This window comes from Phyllostomus hastatus, unplaced genomic scaffold (assembly GCF_019186645.2).
Source record: "Phyllostomus hastatus isolate PE091 unplaced genomic scaffold, TTU_PhHast_1.1 phas_contig_5, whole genome shotgun sequence".
NCBI classification, from domain to species: Eukaryota; Metazoa; Chordata; class Mammalia; order Chiroptera; family Phyllostomidae; genus Phyllostomus; species Phyllostomus hastatus.
The window spans coordinates 6,098,057-6,116,073 of NW_025333897.1; the positions used below are offsets into that span (position 1 = coordinate 6,098,057).

The window sequence follows — 18,017 nt, forward strand, 5'->3', positions numbered from 1 at the left end:
TGCTATTTATCCTCTGCCTCCCTCCCTCTTCTCCACCCCTCATGACTCAGTTACCTCCGTGAGGCACTGACTTGGTCCCCAGTCAGGGAGGTATTTCCCAGGGAGATTTGGGGTTGAGCAATGGAAAGGAGGAGGAAGAGAGGGTGAGTCATGAATGAAGAATACTCACATGGCATCTTTGCTCTTTGCCCAGCTCGGGCCCTCCACCCCAGAGCCTAGATGTCTGCCCTTCCAACCACCTCCTCTTTTCATTCCTCACCCACTAGCCATGTCTCCTCTCTCCCAATCCCACCTCCCCCACCCCCATCCCTGGTTCCTCAGCATCTTCACTCTCATGGAATCAAGGATCCAGATTCCAAGCACTAAGATTCTAGAAAGATGGGAGGTGTAGTCAGGGGAAGGGAGCACTTTCAGGGAGTTGAGGGAATCATCAGATCTTGTATTTATTATTCTTCTTGATTCCCCTACTATTTAGAATGATCCAGCTACTTAGGATTTCTCCCTTATCCTCAAATACACCAAGCTCATTCTTTCCTCATGACATTTGCACTTACTGTCCTCTGTCTGATATGTAGAATTCAGACCTTCGCATGGCAGTTTCATCATTCTGTCTTTGGCTCAAATGTCACCTTCTCAAAAAACCTTCCCCAGTTGTCCCCAATTATACTCTGTAATATCCTTTGGTTTTTATAGCACTTACCACAGTCAAAAATTACCTTTTTATTATCTGTCTGACCTATAAGCTTATAAATGTCCAGAGGACAGGGCCTTTGTCTGTTGGTTGCTGCTATATCACCAATTTCTACCACATTGCCTGGAGTTCAGTAAATATTTACAGATTGAGCAAATGAATGGATTAGAAGAAACCAAGGAAAGAGAGGCTAGGCCTGGGCCTGAGTCTCAGAGGGTGCCAGGGAGGGGGGAGAGGGTGCCTGGGTCCTCAGAGGGTACTAGGGGGAGAGTTGCAGGTTGTGAGGCCAGGATCACATTCTCATCACAGAACCTTAGACTCCTGCCTCCCAGCCCTTGGGCAAGGGCAGGGGGCCGATTGCCATGAGCTGGGACAGGACGCAGTGTCTCCTGAAAAGCCGGTTGAGGCAGCCATGGGGAGGAGCTGAAGACCCAGAGCAACAGGAAACTGTCAGCCAGAACCTGGGCTGGGGGCCAGGATCTCATTCTTCCTCACTGCCTCTCCCTGGAGACTCATTAGTGCCCACCTGAAGCCTAGTATTGAAATGGCAGCATGGGTTGGAGGGGGAAACAGCTGGGAGTTTGAGCTAGGTATGAAGAGGTGTATCAGGAGGAAGGGCAGGTGGTGGATGGTGGATCTGTGGCAGAATACCTATCTGGAGCTAGTTTAGAGGGATGCACACACCAGAAGGACAAGAACCAGTGGGTGGGTACAGTTGGGCGCAGGGGTGAAAGATATTTGGGTTTTGGTGCCAAGGGGAGAGACTGAGAGAGGGGGTGGAGGTGGGATTGCTAGTGGGAAGGCCAGGCAGGAAAGAATGTGCAGGGTGTGAGCAAGTAGAGGTGGCAGAGTTATGTGTGTGGGTGCCAAGGTGTGGTGAGAAACTGCACGTGTTTTCAGGCTTTGCTCAAACAAGGACAACAAGGCCCACTCCCCTTGGAGGACCCAGAGTTCCACCTAGATCCTGAACACTTGGCTTTACCCAGAACCAGGCATCCCAGACCCAGAGGCCCAGGAGCTTCTGCCTTCTCTGGGCTGTCTGTAGAGGGTGAGTAATTGTACCACCTCTCTACACTTCAGCTCATCAAATCTGTTTCCTAGTTTCACGCTCCAGGGACAAAGCCAAGTCCCTGGGCAACCTCAGGTGTGGCTTTTCTGCTCTGTCCAGTGCCTACATCAGGGAGTTTCCCATGCAGGGAGATTGCTGGGTGGGGAGTTCCAGAATCCTAATCCTCCCTGAGGTCGACAGGTACAATTTCTCCATTTCTCTTTCCACCCTTGTCTGCCCCATCCTACCGTATCTGTCAGCCTCTGTCCACCTCCTTGGTGCTCCATTCCCATTGGCCACTGTTGGGTTCAGAACTTTGGCATCTTTCTCTGTGATTCTCTGCCATCCTCTGCTGGTTTTGGTAACAGTGGCTGTGCTGCTGTCCTCAAGGAGCTTTTAGTCACTGAGCCATCACAGCTCCCCCAAAGCACTCCTAAGAAGTTTGCCATGAAGGTACCACAGTGTGCTTGCCAATCCACGGGGCCCCTGAGCACATGTGCTGTCCAAGAGCCTCTTTGGACAGGAGCTGCCATAGGCTTTCCAGCTCTGGTTAGGATCTGCTGCACTTCCTATGAACTGGGAAATACTTGCTCCCAACGCTTTGGCAGATCTTGCCATAAAATCAGGATCTTAATCAGTCTTGGGGAGGAGAGGGCTTAACTCTCTGTTTCATGTTATTGTCCTACTCAGATTTGCCATTTCTTTTTGTACCAGTTTTAATCCTTTATATTCTCTAAGAAATATTTTAATTTCATCGAGCTTTGCATATTTATTATTGTAAAGTTGTACAAAGTCAGTCCCTTTTAAGTCTTGGTTTTATTTGTGTGGTCTCCCCCTGCCCTGATGATACATATAAAATTTGTCCCCCTTTGTTTAATTACTACCTTTTTCTGGCCTTGGTTGATTGAAATCTGCCCATCTATATGTACACCCAGTTTAGTTTCAGTTCCACCTCTCCTAGGCCATCCAAGCAGGAAGGCCTCGCCCTCAGCCTGTCCCATGACAGGTGCTTAGCAAACTGAGTACTCATGGAGGTTTGGGGAAGAGGTTATGCCATTGTGCCCCTTCTTGCTTCCACACCTCTCTCTGAGATGATGACTCCTTCCTGGCCCAAATCCCTACACCCCTAAATCTTGATCACAGCTGTGTGTCAACTGGCCCTGCAGGTGAAGGTGCCTGCCTGTGCAAACAAGCCCCCACCCCCAGTGCTTTATGGGAAAGGAGCCATCTGTCCATTTGTTCCTCCTCAAATATGTAAGCAAGCTTTGCTTTGTGCCAGACACAGTTCTAAGTGCTAAAGGTCTAGCAGTGAATAAAATTGTGGGAAAGACAGTGAACAAGTAAATCATAAATAGATCATGACAAACTACATGAAAAGCCACAAGAATGGGGTTCTGTGAGAGGATATGGCTTGGAGGTTGCTTTAAGAGTGGGGATCACCCTGGCTGGTGTGGCTCAGTGAATTGAGGGCTGGCCTGCAAACCAAAGGTTCACAGGTTGGATTCCCAGTCAGGCCACATGCCTGGGTTTTGGGTCAGGTCCCCAGTAGGGGGCACACAAGAGACAACTACACATTGATGTTTCTCTCCCTTTCTTTCTATCTCCCTTCCCCTCTGTCTAAAAGTAAATAAATAAAATCTAAAAAAGGGTGGGGATCAGAAAAAACCTGAGAGGTGACATTTATTTATTCATTCTGGTATTATTGAGTACGCACCTTTTAAGTGCCAAACATTCTTCTAATCAATGGGATAGAAAACTGATGACTTAGACAAGCACTGTGCCCTGTCTCTAGTGAGTACAATTAGTAAGAAAACAAATGAATGAACAAGATGATTTTTAGAAAGAGACATATGCTGTGAGGAAAATGAAAATAATAGAGTGTAACTCTGGAGTGGTTTTGCACATTGGAATATATAACCCAGGATGGGAAGTCAGACAAGGCTTTCTTGAAAGGTGAGTACATTGAGGGGGTGAGAGTGATGGCAGGTAGTGACTGGGAAAGGAAAGAATATTCAACAGGGAGTCAGGAGGACCTCTTTTAAAGGGTAACACCTAGGGAAACCAAGAGGCAGCCAGCTAAGGGGAGGCTTTGGCAGGGCTTCCAGGCCTAAAGGAACATTCAGGGTAACTATGAGGGGTGGGGTGTGAGCCCAGGAACGGCATGGAGGCAGTGTGGAGAGGGCTTTGTGTATTGGTACAAAAAGTTGCATTCTATTCTAGACACCAGCTGAGGCCTCAGAATGGTGGTACACAGCAAGCAGATGGCAGAGGCGTCCCCTGGGATGCGCTTTTTGTGCAGCCTCTGTGACATCACTGGATTGTGACGTCACGGCAGGAAGCTGGTGTCCCCAGCCTTGGCGCTCCGTGTGGCAGTAACACCGCAGCGTGGCGTGGCAGTAACATCGCAGCGGGTCCCTGGGTGGCTAGGCCATGAAACCTTAGGAGGCCATGCCGAAACGCGACATCGTCCTCACCAATGTCACCGTTGTCCAGCTGCTGCGACAGCCATGCCCCGGTGAGGGATGAGGGGGAGAGCCTCTGCGCACATGGGGAGAGGTGGTCGGGGAGCAGCATTTGCTGTGTCGGAGCCCCCTCCTTTCTTGAGAGTCCGAGAGGAAGGGGACAGGAGGCACAGGCTCTTCCATCCGGAGCTACTTTTCTCCCACTCTCCACCCCTGCCGGTTTGCTGGCAACGTGGTTTCTATAATGATGGTGGAAGTGATGGGGACTCCCATCCTGAGGGTGGGCTGTAAGCTTCTAGAGCATGATGGAAGGATAGAAGCAGGGGCGGGGCGCAGGCTGGAGCAGGTTTTTGAGGGGCAACTCTGGGTACAGCCCCTGGGGTTAAGAAGCTCGGCAGGCTGGGTTTCACATAAAATGGATGCTTCTGTCGACAAGGACAGAAGAGCCACTTGGGAGTTAGTGGGCTTCTTCCCTCCCTGTATTGCACGAAGCGTGGACACTTGCGACCTGCCAGGGCTGTGCCAAGTACTTTACAAGTGAGCTCACTGAAGCCTTTTTGGAGAGCAAACCACCTCCCTGGGTCTCTCACACAGGATTAGGAGATAGAGTAGGGACTCGGAGTCCCTGGCCAAAATCACGGGCCAGACAGACGGGGACAAACGGACACACACACACACACACACACACACCCCACCACCCCACCCCCAACTAAAGGAAGCAGAAACCTTGCTTCAGGAGGGCACCCCCCATTTCCTCCCGCCCTGGTCACAGAGGGCGGGAAGAGGGGGCAAGCCGGGAAGCTCCACCCTGCGGGGGTGGGCGTAACCAGAGCTTCGGTGAGCGGTGAGCTTCAGGGTTGGGGAGCTCCTGCAAGATACAGCACCAACACGGTAGGGGCTTTGGGCCTCTCCTTGCTCATTACTCGCTCTGGGACCTCAGGCCTATTTCCCCTCTTAAAGTGGGTTTGTAGCACATGCCTCACAGGATTCTGTGAGCCAATGTACATGGAGCTCAGCACAGCACTTGGCCCATGGTGGAACCCAGGAAATGGAAGCCTCATTGTAACTGGGAGAGCATACCTGTGCTTGTGTTTCACCTACCAGGTGATGCTTCAATGATGAAGCTCCTCTCGCCTTCTCCTTCCCAGCGCAGAAGCTCTCCCAGTGTACCCCACCCTTAGAATGGAGGGGAGGGAGGGGGAGGGGGGGGGAGGGAGGGGGAGGGGAGGGGAGGGCTGAGGGAAGTTGGGAGAGGACTATCTGAGTTTTCTTTGAAAATCACAAAAAGGCAAGGTGATAGGTGCTAAAAAAAAAAATGTCACAAAGTGGACCCATCCCTACTCTTAATCCAGACTGACAAATCTCTTTTCATGGTAGCAGAATCAGAACCCTAAGGAATGCAAACATCCTTAAGATCACCAATAATCATAGGGTGCATGCCACCAATAAACACTAATACTTCAGTCCAGCCTCAGGCCCCAAGGTCTGTGGCAGCCCATAGAGGTCAGGAATACAACAGGCCAGGTGGCTCCTGGCTCCTAGTCCCACCACCTTCCAGATGTTTGTGATTCTATTACCAAATACAACTCCCACCTTCATCCTCCAGTCTCTCCTCAACCCCTTCTCTCTCCCTTTCTTCATGAATACTTACATCAGTCTTCCTCCCCTCTTTATTAAAATCAGCAACTACTCAGCCTTGAGATCTCACTGAGTCCTCACAGAAGCCCCCAAATGGAGGGTCAGATATGATGACAGGAAACAGGCCAGAGAGGTTCATTAACTTACCCAAGGCTACAGATGCAAGGTGGCTAAGCCAGAGCCAACAATCAGGCCTGACCCCCAGTATGAAACCCTGTGTCAGGCAGGCCCCTTGACTGCTGTTTGTACATCTCCCTCGTCTCAAGATTTTACCTGCAGCTCAGGTAGCACACCTCCAAGCACAGGTGTTTTAATATGCAGTATGGGAATGGGAGTTTAGAGAGGCGAAAGCTGATAAAGGTCTCTATTTGTTCATGCTTGGTGCACCTGTATTGTGAGGCTAAGAATCACCTGAAGTGCTTGTTCTGCAACACTTGGGCCTCAGAACAGACCTACTTCACTAGGACAGGCTTCCCAGATGATGCTTATCAGAACTGTTTGGGGACCACTGGGCTACATGAGTTATCAGACCATTCAGAAAATATATTTGAAATACTAATGTATAATATGTGGAATGTTCCCAGATTCTTGTCATAAGCACTATATATATTACCTCATTTAATCCTAATAGTGCCCCTCTGAGAGAAGTACTATTATCATCTCCATCTTAGAGAGGAAACTGAGTCACAGAGAGTGTCACCCCCAAACAACTGTTAAAAATACATAGTACCCACTCAATATGACTCTCCAGAAAAGGGGCCCTGCTGTTGACATTTTAAAGCAAGCCCATCCCCTGCTCATTCTGTGGATCAGGTAGGTGTGGGAAACACTGGGCTAGATGGTTGGTCATTAGGGGTCAGAATCCAGCAACAGGTTCTAGGTGGGAAAAATGGTTTATTTTCTCTCACTGTGGTGGTGCAATTAACTGCTGCCCCCATCCCCCCACCTACGACAGTGACCAGACCACCACCACCACCACCCCGGCCAGCGCCCAAAGTTGAGGCAGAGCCAGAGCCAGAGCCTGAGCCACAGCCAGAGCCAGAGCCAGAACCACAGCCACAGCCACAGCCACAGCCACAGCCTATCAAGGAGGAACCCCCACCTCCTCCACCTAAGGTTCCTAGGGTTCGGGAACTCACTGTTGGCATCAATGGGTGAGTCAGCCCTGGCCCCTGATCCCTTCCTGAAGCCTTAGGGCCCAGGCTTTCCTCTGATTACCAGCAGAATGGGGCACCTCCACATTTCTCACCATTAGTGCTTTTACTCTGCTCACTCTGGAGAAACAGGGAAAAGGTAACAGGGCTCAACCCTCTCAGTGCGCATATTGAGAAGACAACAATCAAATAAGAAACATTTGGTTTGGTGATGTGTGTATGAACAGTATTGGAGTATAGTAAGACTGGATAGGCCAGTGTTAGCTGGGGTGTCAGGGAAGACCTCTGGGAGGTGATACTGGAATGAGGTCTGAGTGACAGCTGTGAAGCAAGCAATGGCTCTGGGACAGAGGTGGCAGCTCAGTGTGCAAAGGGCAGGCAGGAATTCAGTGTGCTGGTGTGCAGCAAACAAGGGAGAAGAGGAAGGAGAGCAATGGAAAGCAGACAGAGGCCTGGTAGGCCATGGTTAGGAGTTTGGATCCGGTTTTCTGACAGAGTATGTAAGTTTTCAGGTCAAGAGATGTAATCTGACCCAAAGTCCTACAAGATCCATCTAGCTACATGGTTAGGAATGGGGCAGAAGATGGGTGAGGAAGCAGGTAAATCAATTAAGAGGCTAGTGAGGTCATCTGAACAAGATGATAGTGGCCCATATAAGGCTGGTTACCTTCTTCCCCCAGACTGAGGAGTCCCACCCAGCCCCTTGAGGAGCCTTCTGTTACCCCCTTCTCTCTTGTCCCCTCCTCTGCCTGCTTGCCAAGGATTCTGAAGATAATCCCATAACATTTGTCCCTGGACAGGTTTGGACGCATCGGTCGCCTGGTGCTGCGTGCCTGCATGGAGAAAGGTGTTAAGGTGGTGGCAGTGAACGATCCATTCATTGACCCAGAATACATGGTGAGCAGCAGGCAGAGGGTAGGACGGGTGGAGAGGGGAGTTAAGAGTGCTCTCTAGAAGGCTCCCAGCTGCAATGTGGAACCTGCATCAAAGCAGGGACTCCTCAGGAATGCCCACTTTCCCACCCCGCCAGCCCAAGACAAGCAGCCACTCTGTCTCCTGCAGGTGTACATGTTTAAGTATGACTCCACCCATGGCCGTTACAAGGGGACTGTGGAATACAAGAATGGACGGCTGGTCGTGGATAACCGGGAGATCAGTGTCTTCCAGTGGTAAGGGCAGCTGTCTGAGGCATGCCTGCAACTATTAGTGAGGGCTTGTAAAGATGACATCAGTGGAGGTGTTGTAAAGAATGGCCTTCCAGCCTCTCACATAGGGTTCATAACCCCACAGATTGTGTATGTGCATACCTCTTGGTGTGGATATAGGGTCTCAGAGATGTCCCTGACTGCCTAAAATGGTAGATGGAAAGATGCCCCACTGTACTCAAGAATTACTTTTTATTTAATGCACATTTGCAAGTTTTCTCACAGGCAAACCAATTCAGCATGTCTAAAACTCACCTCTTGATTTTCCTTCAACTCCCAAACCTATTCATCTCCCTTCACAGGGAGCAGCATCACCATCTAGCCAACCACTTCTACTTAATTCCTACACGGCAGCCACAGAGGCCTTTTTAAAACATCAACTGGACCTAGTTAGTCCCCTATTAAACCCTCCCATCACCCCACAAATAAAATCCCACCTCCTGATAGCACCCCACAAGCACTATGAGCCCTTTGCCTTAGCCTCCTCGTAACCTCAGCCACCCTGTCCATTCACCTCTTGGGACCCTGATCCAGCACCTCTATACTTAAGCAAAGCTTCTCATACCCATTTCACAGAGTTCCCACTGATATTAATTTCCCTCCTTCATTTAAAGATATGTTCAGAATTGGTAAGTAGAAAGCAATACTAGATGTGCAATATGCTTCAAATACAAACATTTCCAAGATATAAAAAAAAACCTAAATATTTATAAAATGGGGAATAGTAAACCTACTTTATATTTCTTTGCAAATGCGTATAGCTAAGTTTAATTTTTTTCCACTTTTTTCCACACATTTTTTTACTGTTGTTCAAGTACAGTTGTCTCCATTTTCTACCCACCACTCCTCCCACCCCAGCCATCCCCACTTCCCACCCTGGATCCTACCTCACTTTGGCTTTATATTTCTAAGTAAATTGTTAGCTACTCCTGGCCCTGATTTTATACACACTTGTGCTTGCATACTCACAAGCCTTCCCAGTGCTCCTCCCAGCAGTTCCACTCTCAACCCCTCTCCTTTTATTTGCTGGCAAGGTGAATGATAAGGACAGGCAAGGAAGGCTTGAGGTGCAGGGAGTGGGAAGGGGGTGGAGATGGGGACTGGAGCATCGGTGTGAATGGGAGAAGCTGCTTGACCCAAGTTTGAAATCATACCGAAAACAATTCCAGCACAGAGGTCATTACTCAGACATACTGTGTCCTTTCCTTCCTCAATTTGGGCACCATCACCCCTGCCACTTGCAGCATTCTCCCCCTCAACATGCATTCTTACTCAGGTGCTGCCTTCTCAGGTCACTGCAATGGTTACTCCCCACTCCACCCCACTCTCCATTACTGCGCTGTCCATGTTCTCCAGGCACAAAAAAAAAACAAACCAATCTTGCTTTTGTGTGTACTTTACCCTGCTCTACCCTTTCTAGCAAGGGAATTGAACTTCCTTAAACTTATTTCCTCATGTAACTGATGGAGATGATCAAATCCACCACATTCATAGTGGATAGCAGAGCCAAAGTTAATAGGTGTACGGAGAACACTGGGAAGAGCATTTTCCCACAAGGCCACAGCCTCCTTGTAGGAAGAGTTCTTAGTTTGTGTCATCACTGTTGTTTTGGCACCTACGGTGCAGGCTTCAGTTACACCCCCACCCCTGTTGCTCCCAGGATATAGTGTCTGTCTTCAGGGACTTGCCGGCCTCTGGCAGCAGGCTTCCTATTGCAGAAGCTGAGTGGTGAAGACAAGAGAGGCAAGAAGGGCCATAGTGAGGTTGCCAGGGCAGGGAACCAGAAGCAGTGGGGCGGGCCTTGGCCTTCTGGGGTCTACATTCTAGATAGCTTATGTAGAAAGGGCCTGACGTGGTTAGGAGTAGTCAGGGATGGTCCCCTAAGGGCAAGGAGCCCTGAGCCCTGAGTAAGGGAGGTGGGAGCTTGTACACACCCAGGCATAGCAGGGGTGGGGCAGTCAAGAAAAATGGCCCACAAAGGGGGGTTGGGGTAAAAGGCAAGACCAGCAGGGTCAAATCCATCTGGGACAGCTAGGTATGTGTCGGATGGGGAGAACAGATGGCTGCAGGCCAGGTGGGAAGGTGTCTGGTCAGCCTTTCAAACTATAAAGGCCATGGACTATGACAGCAAGACAATGCAAGGGAGATTCATGCACAGTACTGCCACCCCTCCACAGCAAGCAGCCGAGAGATATCCCCTGGAAGTCTGTTGGGAGCCCCTTTGTGGTGGAGTCCACAGGCGTGTACCTGTCCTTAGAGGAAGCTTCCGTAAGTGGGGGAGAGGTGCCCAGGGCTGGCCAGTGTGGGGGTGACACTCAAAAGCCTTATGAATTCATGACACCATTGCTCCTTCTTCCTTCCCTAGAACCACATTGCAGCAGGTGCCTTACGTGTGGTCATCTCTGCACCCTCACCAGATGCACCTATGTTTGTCATGGGGGTGAATGAAAAGGACTATAACCCTGGCACCATGAAAATTGTCAGGTAAGGGGCAGGTACCATCCTGTGCATGGTACCCAAGAGGACATGCCAGCCCGTGATGAGGAGGGATCAAAATCAGACTCAGCCTCCCCAGCTCCACCCCTACTGGTATTCCTTTCACATCCATCTGCTTCTCCTTCCCAAAGCCTTAACAGCCACCATGTTCACATTGCCCTAAAAGTGTTAGAAATACATGACTTCTGGAGAACATGCTTGGGGAGCTTCCCCCAGCTGCACTTCTGGTGCCTCCTTGTCTGAAGGCATCCCCAATGATCCCACTCATCCCCATCCTGACTCTTCACAAAACCAAGCCTATGAGCATATCCCCAAAGTGAGGTAAGGGTGGTAGGGCAGCTCTGACCCTCACCTCACAGTGTCCTTGCACACTGGGCTGTTTCAGCAATGCATCCTGTACCACCAACTGCCTGGCCCCCCTCGCCAAGGTCATTCATGAGCGATTTGGGATTGTGGAAGGACTGATGGTGAGTTGAAGGCTGGGGAAGGATGGATGGCAGGGAAATGACTTGCTTAGTGTGTGAAGTTAACAGGAAGAGACAGGTTTCAAGAGGAAAGTCCTGCCAGTGGTGAAGTCTTGTAAAACACTGTGTAAGTCACATGCAAGGCTGGACCCTGGCTTGCAAGTGTCCCTCCTGTGGTCTGTGGTGGTGGCCCCACCAACTTCCACACCTGGTTCATCACCCTAGGCCTAGAAAAAAGAGGTATAGGAGTTTAGGAGCCAGAAGGCCTCACCTCAGTCCCCTTCTCTCCAAGACCACAGTTCATTCCTACACGGCCACCCAGAAGACAGTGGACGGGCCATCAAAGAAGGCCTGGCGAGATGGACGGGGAGCCCATCAGAACATCATCCCAGCCTCCACAGGGGCTGCCAAGGCTGTGGGAAAAGTCATACCAGACCTCAAAGGGTATGAGGGCAGAAAGCTGCAACCAAGAAGGGGGGCATACCTTGGGAGGACTGCAGTAGCCCCAGTCCTTGAGGTGTTTAATGAGGGGAAGGGGGAGGGGAGGGAAGATGGATGGAGAATCCCCTGGGTTCTTATTCCCACTCCAATGTGGGATTCTCCAGGAAGCTGACAGGAATGGCATTCCGAGTGCCAACACCAGATGTCTCTGTCGTGGACCTGACTTGCCGCCTTGCCAAGCCTACCCCATACTCAGCCATCAAAGACGCCATAAAAGCAGCAGCCAAGGGGCCCATGGCTGGCATCCTTGCCTACACTGAGGACGAGGTAGGGACTGAGGAGAGGAGACCCTGGGAGGAACCCTCTGGGGAGCAAGCATGACTCCCCACTTGCTAAGGAGCTGCTCATAATGTATCAAGATAGGAACTGCAGGGCTGGGAAGATCAGCTCTCCCTGACTCGGAATCTTTGCGCTTGGTGCTCGTTTGGTCTGGAAAGCTTTTTCCCCAGGTGGCTATATATCTGTCCTCACCTCCTCCAAGTCTTTATCTCAGCCTTTCCTCTCTGCAAGATGTTCTTTTCATGGCCCTTTTCTTCACCTGAAATTTCATTTCATACTCACTGTTGATCCTGCTAGCACATGCATTCCAAGAAGGTAAGGATTTGGGGACTATCTTTTCACTTCCATAGCTCCAGCCATCTTCCCAGGGCCTGGAACACAGCAGATGCTCAATATACACTTCATGAACAAGACAACATATCCCATTTTTCAACATTTGCTCAGGGCAGCCCATGGGCAGGTACCTTCCCTGTAAGGAACAGATGTCACTGTCCCTTTGCTCCCACTAGTGTCATTTCTGGTGCTGTCTCCTTGTTTTAGCTCCTGCAGATCCATCCTCACACAGCCACCAGGACCTCTTGTTCTAACAAAACCAAATCATATCACCCCCCACCGCTGAAAAACCTTCCTGTGGCCTTCTACCACACCAGGGCCAAAACCTTCAGGGCCTCTGTGCTGGAGCGCCTTCCACCTCACATACTGCTGTGCTTAGAAGTTGAGGAGTCCTTAGAGGAGCTGGCCAGACCCTCCTAGGTATCCAGACCCAGCCTAGCTGCCTCCACTCAGGAGCCTCCTTGCCAGCCCATTCCAAGTGTCTGCATTATTCCCAGAAAATGATATTTATTGGTGCAGCATCAGGGTGTTTCATATCCAAAGCCTGGACACAGTAGAAGTCCGCCAAATATTGTAAATGAATGGATGGCCAATATGCCTGAGTCAGAACCTGGGCTCCTGGAGGCCTTTGCTCTGTGACCCACACTTAACCTTCAAAACTCTTACACCCAGGTTGTCTCTACGGACTTTCTCGGAGATACCCGCTCATCCATCTTCGATGCTAAAGCCGGCATCGCGCTCAACGACAACTTCGTGAAATTAATTTCATGGTAAGGGGGAAGGGGTCTGAGAACGTGGGGGGAGACTGGGGGTAATTGGTAGGGATCCCCTGACCCCCTCCCTCCTTCCTCCTCCCCAGGTACGACAACGAATACGGCTATAGTCACCGGGTGGTGGACCTCCTCTGTTACATGTTTAGCCGAGACAAGTGAAGTAGGACAGCCCCTCCTCTGTTTCCCTGTACTCCCAGTCCAGAACCTCTACCTCCCGCTCCCGCCCTCGGCTCCCCAGGGGAAGCAAGGTGCCCTGGGCAAGGGACCCGCGCCGCTGGGCCACCAGTGAAATAAAAACAGCTGCTCACAGCTGCGCCCCGTGTCTCTGCGCCGTTCACCGCGAGGTTCAGTGCATTTTCCGTCTGGCTAGGGCCACCCACCCACTACCTCGGCTCTGCGCCGACGCCCAGCAGCGGGACTGGCTCGCGCAGGGTTCAGGCTGCCGCGCTCAGTGCCTCGGCGGCGCTCGCGACGTCAGCACGCCGGCGCCGTGGACTCCGCTCCCAGAAGGCCGCGCGGGCCGCGGCGGAGGCCGAGGCACCAGGTGCGTGCTGGGGCGCTAGGCGGGCAAGGTAGAAACCTGTGCTCCGCCGGGCCCGGGGCAGCGCCATGACCTTATTTCACTTCGGGAACTGCTTCGCCCTCGCCTACTTCCCCTACTTCATCACCTACAAGTGCAGCGGCCTGTGAGTGCGGGGCGGCCGCGGGGCGGGGGGCGCGGGCCCAGACGAGCCCTCACCTCCCGCTCCTATAGGTCTGAGTACAATGCCTTCTGGAAGTGCGTCCAGGCTGGCGTCACCTACCTCTTCGTGCAGCTGTGCAAGGTAAGGACGCCCGGAGCCGCACAACTAGTCCCCAGGCTCGGCACACCCAGGGCTCCACCCTGCTCTAATCCGGCTGTGTGGGGTGGTCCTCAGCACAACACATAGAAGGTGAACTTTGGGAGGGTGGAACCTGAGGAGAGGCCTCCAAGCAACTTTTGCGTAGCAATTTTTGTAAAATTGAGAAAACTCAATTGTACAATTAAGAGGGGTTTAGTATGGTTAAGAACCGCTAACCACCACACTGACTGCAAATGCCCAGGCACTTCCAGGTCTGACCGTGATCCCCAGTGATCACCAGTGATCACCATAGAGAACTTCCAGGTCTCTACCCTTCATCTCCCCGGGTCCTGTACTCTTGTCCTCATCTGGTTGTTCCTCTCCACATGGGAAGCCTGGAACCATGTACACACTAACTTCCCACAAAACCATCTTAGTTTGTCACCCTCACCTTGGGGTGACCTCTGTTTTCTGTTCTTAGATGTTGTTCCTGGCCACTTTCTTTCCCACCTGGGAAGGCGGCATCTATGACTTCATTGGGGTGAGTGGGGCAAAGAAGGCAGGAGGGGGTGCAGAAATGAGGCCTCCTGGTACCTGTGCTTAAGCAAGCTTCAACCTGACCCACAGGAGTTCATGAAGGCCAGCGTGGATGTGGCAGACCTAGTAGGCCTGAACCTTGTCATGTCCCGGAATGCCGGCAAAGGGGAGTACAAGATCATGGTTGCTGCCCTGGGCTGGGCCACCGCGGAGCTCATTATGTCCCGGTGTGTGCAGCAGCCTGGAGCCTAGATTCCTAAAATAGGACACTTGGTTTCAGGGAGGATCTGTAGGGTGGGGGCTCAGATTCTGGGTGCTGAGGGTTTCTGGGTACTGGAGAACTCTTCCCTTTGCCTTCTTCAGTTGCATCCCCCTCTGGGTTGGAGCCCGGGGTATTGAGTTTGACTGGAAATACATCCAGATGAGCATTGACTCAAACATCAGTCTGGTACGTAATCCCATTCTCCCGTACACGACTTTTTGGTGGTGGCACTACTCCTCAAGGCCTAGCCCTGACTTCCTGCCTCCCTTCAGGTCCATTACATCGTCGCATCTGCCCAGGTGTGGATGATAACACGCTATGACCTGTACCACACTTTTCGGCCGGCTGTCCTCCTGCTGATGTTCTTCAGTGTCTACAAGGCCTTTGTCATGGAGTGAGCGGGGTGGGGTTCAAGGCCGGGTCCAAATGGGGATGGGTTATCTTTTTTCCTTCTTTCATTGTAATATTTCCCCACAGGACCTTCGTCCACCTCTGTTCCCTGGGCAGCTGGACGGCACTTCTGGCCCGAGCAGTAGTGACGGGGCTGCTGGCCCTCAGCACCCTTGCCTTGTATGTCGCTGTTGTCAACGTGCACTCCTAGGCCTGGTATCCCACATACTTTTTCCTTGTCTCGAGAAGTAAATAGTATTTGGAAAGCTGTTTCCGCCTACATCTCTCTCCGGAACTGTATACCAACACCATGCTCACCTACATGCCAGAGTTCCTTGTTCTGGCTTTGGAGCCAGGTGGACAGGCTAGGAAAGTAGCTGGCCCTGATTTGTCCAGTGTTCTTGGAGCAGTTCTTCAGCTTCTTTTTACCCTGGAGTGGACCAAGGGCTTGACGTATATAATCTTTGAGCAGTGGCAAATCAGAGAACAGGTGATAGGGAGCTAGAATCCAAAAGATGGTCTGTGGGGACTTTTCACAGCCTTAATCTGATCCTCTCCTACATGGACCCTAGCTAGTCACCTCCTAGACACCTGTCCCTAATCTCCTTTGATCCACCCTTTATATGACAGCCAAGGGGATCTCTCTGAAACCCCAGTCTTACTAATTCACCTTCCTTACAACCATCTAGGGCTCCCTATTGCACACTGGCCCTTGGGGCAGACATCTGTGATTCTGAGTTCCTCAGTGCTTTCACTCAGTTCTGTGGCCCGCAGATCACAGGACTGAGAATTCTTAGGGTGGAGTTCAGAGACAGCAGCAGCCAAATAGAGCATTTGAGCCCTTCAATTTGGGTATTGTCCTGGAAGCCACCCTCCCTACCCTAACCCTTCCTTGGTCCAGTGGGGTCAGCTCCCCACCCCACTTCCTCCCCCTCCCTGAGAAGTATGTCAGAAGCAGGGCTTTGAATGTCATGTTTAAGCTCCTCCTCGATGCAAATCCTGCCGGCTGAGGAAAGTGCCCACCAGCCCTGGTTCTCCCAGTGGTATGCCCCAGGGTGTGGGATAGGGCAGTTGTCCCCTGCCTCAGTCTGTCAGACTGCGAAGGTCCTGCCATAATGTAATTTAACCCTGGGCCTAGGAAAGCACCATGCACAGCTCTGTTCAGCTCTATGACAGTCTTGGTGTTTTCAGAGGGTACATATAACTACCATCTAGCCTTATCCCCTCCTTGCTTGTAGTCAAAACAGGGTCCACAGGTGTCTTAGGAGAGGAGTGGAGAAGTAACTGATTGGTCAGCCTGACTTTGACTTGAAAAGCGATTACAGCAGGCCCTCTCCGAGCCCAGGTGGGTGGATGTGTAATGGAGTTACTTTCTCCCATACGTCTACCCCATATACCACCTAGCTCTCAACTCTTACTAGAACAAGTGAAGTTTGCGGAAATTACTCAACAACTATTTGCTGAGCAGGGACTCTGACCCAGGCCCCTTGCTGGTGGCCAGCTGTTTGTGAACTAATCCCAGCTTTCATGGAATAGAGATAGACCAGAGTGGTTGGGGGGCAGGGTTGGGGGTCCGGGCCAGAGAGATCAGGACTGTGATGGGTGAAACCTGTTTGGAGTAGTAGGACTGGTAAGCTAAACTACATTTATTAGGGCTGTGATGGTAAAACACAGGCTGTGGTGGCCCAGAGGAGCCAGCTGACAGACTGAGGGGCAGGCTGGGCTCCCTGGAAGAGAGGTTTATGTGCTGAGACCTGAAAGATGAGTTAGTGGTCAGAGAGGAGAAAAGCAGATGTCAAGGCCTAAGGTCTTAAAGTCACGACCTTCCCTTTCCAGCAAAATGGTTGGAACCCGTTCAAAGGGACTTGTGAGGCAGAAGTCAGCAGGGGCCGAATGCCAGAAGGCTCTAAGGATTGGGTGAGGAGTTAACCAGGGGCAGTGGGGAGCCATGGAGAGTTCCAGGAGGGGGCAGATAGGGTCAGATTTAGCTCTGAGAAGATCTCTGTGGCCACTGTGGGTGGGAAGACAGACAAGAACACCAGGACAGGGATGACAAGTAGGAAGAAAGCCTATGAGCAGACTAGAGGTGGTGGTAACCAATAGGCTGTGTATTTTTTCCCGTGGGGTAAGGGGGTTGGGGAGATGACAGGTGCAGAAGGACTGAAGAACCCTGAGGACTCATCACATTTTCCAGGGAGAAGGAACCCACTGATGGGACAGTGTGTAGGAGCAGGTTTGGAGGGTGATGCCGAGGCCAGCATGGGTGTCCTCAGACATGCCTGTTGAGACTGGAGACAGATGTAGGTATCACTGCAGAGACAAAACAGAGGGGTAGGGAGTACTGTGCTGAATGAAGAAGGAGAAGCCAAGGGCCCAGCCAGAGAGACGCATTCAAGAAAAGGTAAGAAAGGCAAGAAAGGGGACCAAGAAAAGGTGTGTCCAGAGGGAGGTGGAGGGCCCAGGGACAGGGGAGTTTCTGACAATTGGAAGCTTAACTTGAAGTGGGAGGGTGTAAGGAACAGCCTATGAATCTAACCTCCAGGAGTTGGTTGGGATACCCATTGCAGCAGCAGGGGAGTGAACAAGTGGAATAAGAATGGAGACACCTGTGAAGTATAGTCAGAGGGGGCTGCCCGAGGTAGAAAAGATTTTGATACCCTGTGTCAAGGATCCTCCCCAGCGGGAGGATGGGTGCTAAGAAAGGAGAGAGCCCAGAAGCAGTGTTCTCTGGTTAGTGGGTGGTTAAAGCAGTGCTCTGAAGGTGCCTGTGGTCACATCCACCTTGCCTTTAAATGCTGTAACCCTAGGCAAAAAAAAATGGGAATTCATTTCCCCAAGGAAGGGTTATTGAGCATGTACTATGTGCCAGGCTGTTGTAGGAACTGGTGATAAGGCCCTGAACAAATAGCCCCTAAGTTGAAGGATTGACCAAAGGGACTCATGAAAACCACTTAAGATGATGC

General features: G+C 51.3%; 2 protein-coding genes and 2 long non-coding RNA genes across 4 annotated transcripts; 2 read left to right on the forward strand and 2 right to left on the reverse strand.

Annotated features, from left to right (window-relative positions):
- The first annotated feature begins 4,076 nt into the window (after positions 1-4,076).
- Positions 4,077-13,340, forward strand: GAPDHS (glyceraldehyde-3-phosphate dehydrogenase, spermatogenic). Its single transcript, XM_045846695.1, has 11 exons — positions 4,077-4,254; positions 6,795-6,993; positions 7,794-7,890; positions 8,056-8,162; positions 10,376-10,466; positions 10,564-10,682; positions 11,080-11,161; positions 11,451-11,602; positions 11,764-11,926; positions 12,944-13,041; positions 13,131-13,340. The coding sequence occupies exons 1-11, from the start codon at positions 4,188-4,190 to the stop codon at positions 13,201-13,203; spliced, it is 1,248 nt and encodes a 415-aa protein (XP_045702651.1). The 5' UTR covers positions 4,077-4,187; the 3' UTR covers positions 13,204-13,340.
- LOC123823737 lies at positions 10,695-13,505 on the reverse strand. Its single transcript, XR_006786583.1, has 3 exons — positions 13,353-13,505; positions 12,221-12,309; positions 10,695-11,385 (listed from the first exon to the last, which is right to left on the reverse strand). It is a non-coding gene; the product is annotated as an uncharacterized LOC123823737 (long non-coding RNA).
- Positions 13,506-13,539: 34 nt separating this feature from the next.
- On the forward strand, positions 13,540-15,324 carry TMEM147 (transmembrane protein 147). The gene is made up of 7 exons (XM_045846693.1): positions 13,540-13,730; positions 13,799-13,868; positions 14,347-14,406; positions 14,493-14,629; positions 14,766-14,850; positions 14,937-15,058; positions 15,142-15,324. The coding sequence occupies exons 1-7, from the start codon at positions 13,654-13,656 to the stop codon at positions 15,263-15,265; spliced, it is 675 nt and encodes a 224-aa protein (XP_045702649.1). The 5' UTR covers positions 13,540-13,653; the 3' UTR covers positions 15,266-15,324.
- A 1,817-nt stretch (positions 15,325-17,141) lies between these two features.
- On the reverse strand, positions 17,142-17,819 carry LOC123823663. Its single transcript, XR_006786573.1, has 2 exons — positions 17,712-17,819; positions 17,142-17,364 (listed from the first exon to the last, which is right to left on the reverse strand). It is a non-coding gene; the product is annotated as an uncharacterized LOC123823663 (long non-coding RNA).
- Positions 17,820-18,017: the final 198 nt, after the last annotated feature.

Coding starts and splice junctions, on each gene's coding strand:
- GAPDHS (XM_045846695.1), top strand. CDS start 4,188: ATGCCGAAACGCGACATCGTCCTCACCAATGTCACCGTTGTCCAGCTG. Junction 7,891..8,055: donor TCATTGACCCAGAATACATG/GTGAGCAGCAGG, acceptor TGTCTCCTGCAG/GTGTACATGTTTAAGTATGA. Junction 11,162..11,450: donor GGATTGTGGAAGGACTGATG/GTGAGTTGAAGG, acceptor CTTCTCTCCAAG/ACCACAGTTCATTCCTACAC.
- TMEM147 (XM_045846693.1), top strand. CDS start 13,654: ATGACCTTATTTCACTTCGGGAACTGCTTCGCCCTCGCCTACTTCCCC. Junction 14,630..14,765: donor GCGGAGCTCATTATGTCCCG/GTGTGTGCAGCA, acceptor TGCCTTCTTCAG/TTGCATCCCCCTCTGGGTTG. Junction 14,851..14,936: donor TTGACTCAAACATCAGTCTG/GTACGTAATCCC, acceptor GCCTCCCTTCAG/GTCCATTACATCGTCGCATC.